This window comes from Sardina pilchardus, chromosome 12 (genome assembly GCF_963854185.1).
Source record: "Sardina pilchardus chromosome 12, fSarPil1.1, whole genome shotgun sequence".
Taxonomy (NCBI): Eukaryota; Metazoa; Chordata; class Actinopteri; order Clupeiformes; family Clupeidae; genus Sardina; species Sardina pilchardus.
In genome coordinates, this window is record NC_085005.1 from 19,201,207 (window position 1) to 19,203,706 (window position 2,500).

Here is a 2,500-nt window from a genome sequence, read left to right on the forward strand (position 1 = left end):
ATTAGGAAAAAAAACAAATGCTGAGAGTGACTCTTTCATACAAGTAGGGCATGTATGTCGCTGTGATCATCAGCTTACTCAAATTAGCTCCCTGCTATGTCAGTTTTAACGTTAGCACCTTGCTCTATCATTGCTAGCGTTTGATATATTCGTGTTAGCATTATCTGCTAGCGTTAGCTTTAACCACGCGCCGTCTCGGTGAGGTCAAGAAATGCTGTGCACAACAAAGAAATGGCTGTTGAGAGTGAGAGAATGAAGCGAAAGAGAGAGAGAGAGAGAGAAACAAAAGAGAGAGAGAATGAATGACTCTAGAGAGCCAACGGCTACTTACAGCCCACCATCATCATGGCGACTGAGAAGATCTTCTCGCCGTCTGTGGTGGGCGCTATGTTCCCGAAGCCAATGGTGGTGAGGCTGGTCATGGTGAAGTAAAGCGAGGAGATGTACAGCGTGTCCTTGCTGGGTCCGCCTTCCCATTGGCCCGAGCCACTGGCGTTGTAGCGGTACGGCGTCCCGATGCTCGTGGCCAGCTGGTAGAGCCAGCTGTCCGTCTTGATGGTGTTGGTGGCCTCGTCGATGACCTCGTAGTCGCCGATGCTGTACCAGATGCAGGCCAGCCAGTGGGCGACGAGGCCGAAGACGCACACCAGCAGGACCAGCACGGCCGCCCCGTACTCCAGGTAGTGGTCGAGCTTGCGGGCGACGCGGCCCAGTCGGAGTAGACGCACCACCTTCAGCGAGCTGAAGAGGCTACTGAGACCCTGTAAGAGGGGAGGTACGAGAGACGAGTTACAACATGGCAGGAAAATGCTCGGAGAACAGAACAATGGTGCTCAGGAGAAACACTCGGAGAACAGAACAACAGTACTCAGGAGAAACACCGAGAACCGAAGAAAAAAACTCTCTTTAGTCCTTGTGCCAGAGGGGTTGGTCGGTACCATCTGAGGCCAATAAGTCTGATAGTGATTTTTGGCAAGGTATACCAAAGTTAGAGGGTCTGGCTCAAGGACAAAAATGGAAAAGTCAACCTTCAGAAATCCCTACCATATACAGTACTGGTTGTAACTGTGCACTTATGATGACACCGATGATTTCAATATTGCTGGTCTACCGGTCTACCTGGGGGAGAGTTGTGCCAATTAGAATCCTCTGGTTTAGTGAATGGTTGAAATATGCATGTTGATTCAGGCTCATTTCTGGTCAACACAGACACAGACAGAGCCTTCTTTCTCATTCTCTGTTCTCCTTTGGTCTATCTTTTGCATGAAAGCTTTCAAAAGTGATTGAAACAGAGCAACGTTTCAAATGAATAGATCAATGTTATTACAAAAAAAGGGAGCGTAAAGCCTTATGTGGGAATCACTCTGTGGGACAGGAAGGATTACACTGAACCTGTCCAGGAAGGTGAAGAGTGTGCACCAGAGAGGGTTAAAGCGGAGGATCTTTGTGTGCACTTCAGTATCCATATCCATAGGTTCCACTTGAAAGGGCAGGCGGGTGGATGGATGGCACACTCTCTCCACTCAGGAGGGCTGGGACGTTGCTGGCGAGAGGAGCAGCTAAGAGGCAAGAGATCTTCCCGTGCCCATCTACGCATAAATAATTCCAGTTTGATAGATGTCACATAGCCAGAGTACTGCTTCCCTAGCTCATGCCTATAGCTCTTTGATGTGACATCTTTCATGTCGGGGGAGAAAACACAGGAAGGGTCCACCCTCAGCTTATGTATCCTTACTGGCTTCTCCACTTGACAAGTAGGACCCAGGAGTAAGAATATGGGGCTGGTGAGTACTGGCTGATGGCTACTGGTGTTAGAAGTGTATATTTCCCTGAGTGCATACCGCCTCAACACCTCTAGACGTGGGGGAGGAAAAACCCATCCACATCTTAGAAAGGCTAATGATTACTAGGCTACTTGCTGATGGAATTGGAGTAATGCGTAGCACTCACGCTTGGAGGAAAACATCAATTTTAATTCACAAAGGCATCAACATGGAGAAAAGAAACCCAGAGATTATTCACGACTTTGCAACGAAATGCGGCTAAATGGGGGGGAAAAAACACAATGAAGCAGAACTGGTCAAATAAAAATGCTAATTAGGGAAGGATAGAAGGGGGCAAATTTACAATTGCCGGCGAAAGTAACAGGGGTTGATTTTCGCACTGTTTACCCCGAGAGAAAGCAGCGGCGTGTCTGTCAGCCTGAGGAGATTTTAATCACTTCGGCAACAAGCGGCCCAAAGTTTTAATTAGCATCTCGGCGCGCATAAGCTGTAGCCACTTGTTCCAGCAGTCACGCGATCAAAAGGCTAATTTTAACAAGTGCGCTTTATGGTTCCTGAAAGGTGCAATTCCCCCCCCCCCCCCCCCACCTCCAGCCCAGACGCGGACCAAACTGAGTTGAGACAGACCGTTGTACGAGGAAAAGCTAAAAATAGCTACATTGGCGCTCGGCTCCCTCTGAGTCTCTGTAATCTTACCCTACGGCACAAAAGTCGAG

General features: G+C 48.7%; 1 protein-coding gene across 1 annotated transcript in view; it reads right to left on the reverse strand.

The window, feature by feature from the left end:
- The window catches only part of kcnh5a (potassium voltage-gated channel, subfamily H (eag-related), member 5a), a 109,408-nt gene that overhangs the window by 64,907 nt on the left and 42,001 nt on the right, over window positions 1-2,500 (reverse strand). The window contains exon 8 of the mRNA XM_062550265.1: window positions 332-761. Coding sequence (XP_062406249.1) covers window positions 332-761 — 430 coding nt within the window. The remainder of the gene's footprint in view (window positions 1-331; window positions 762-2,500) is intronic.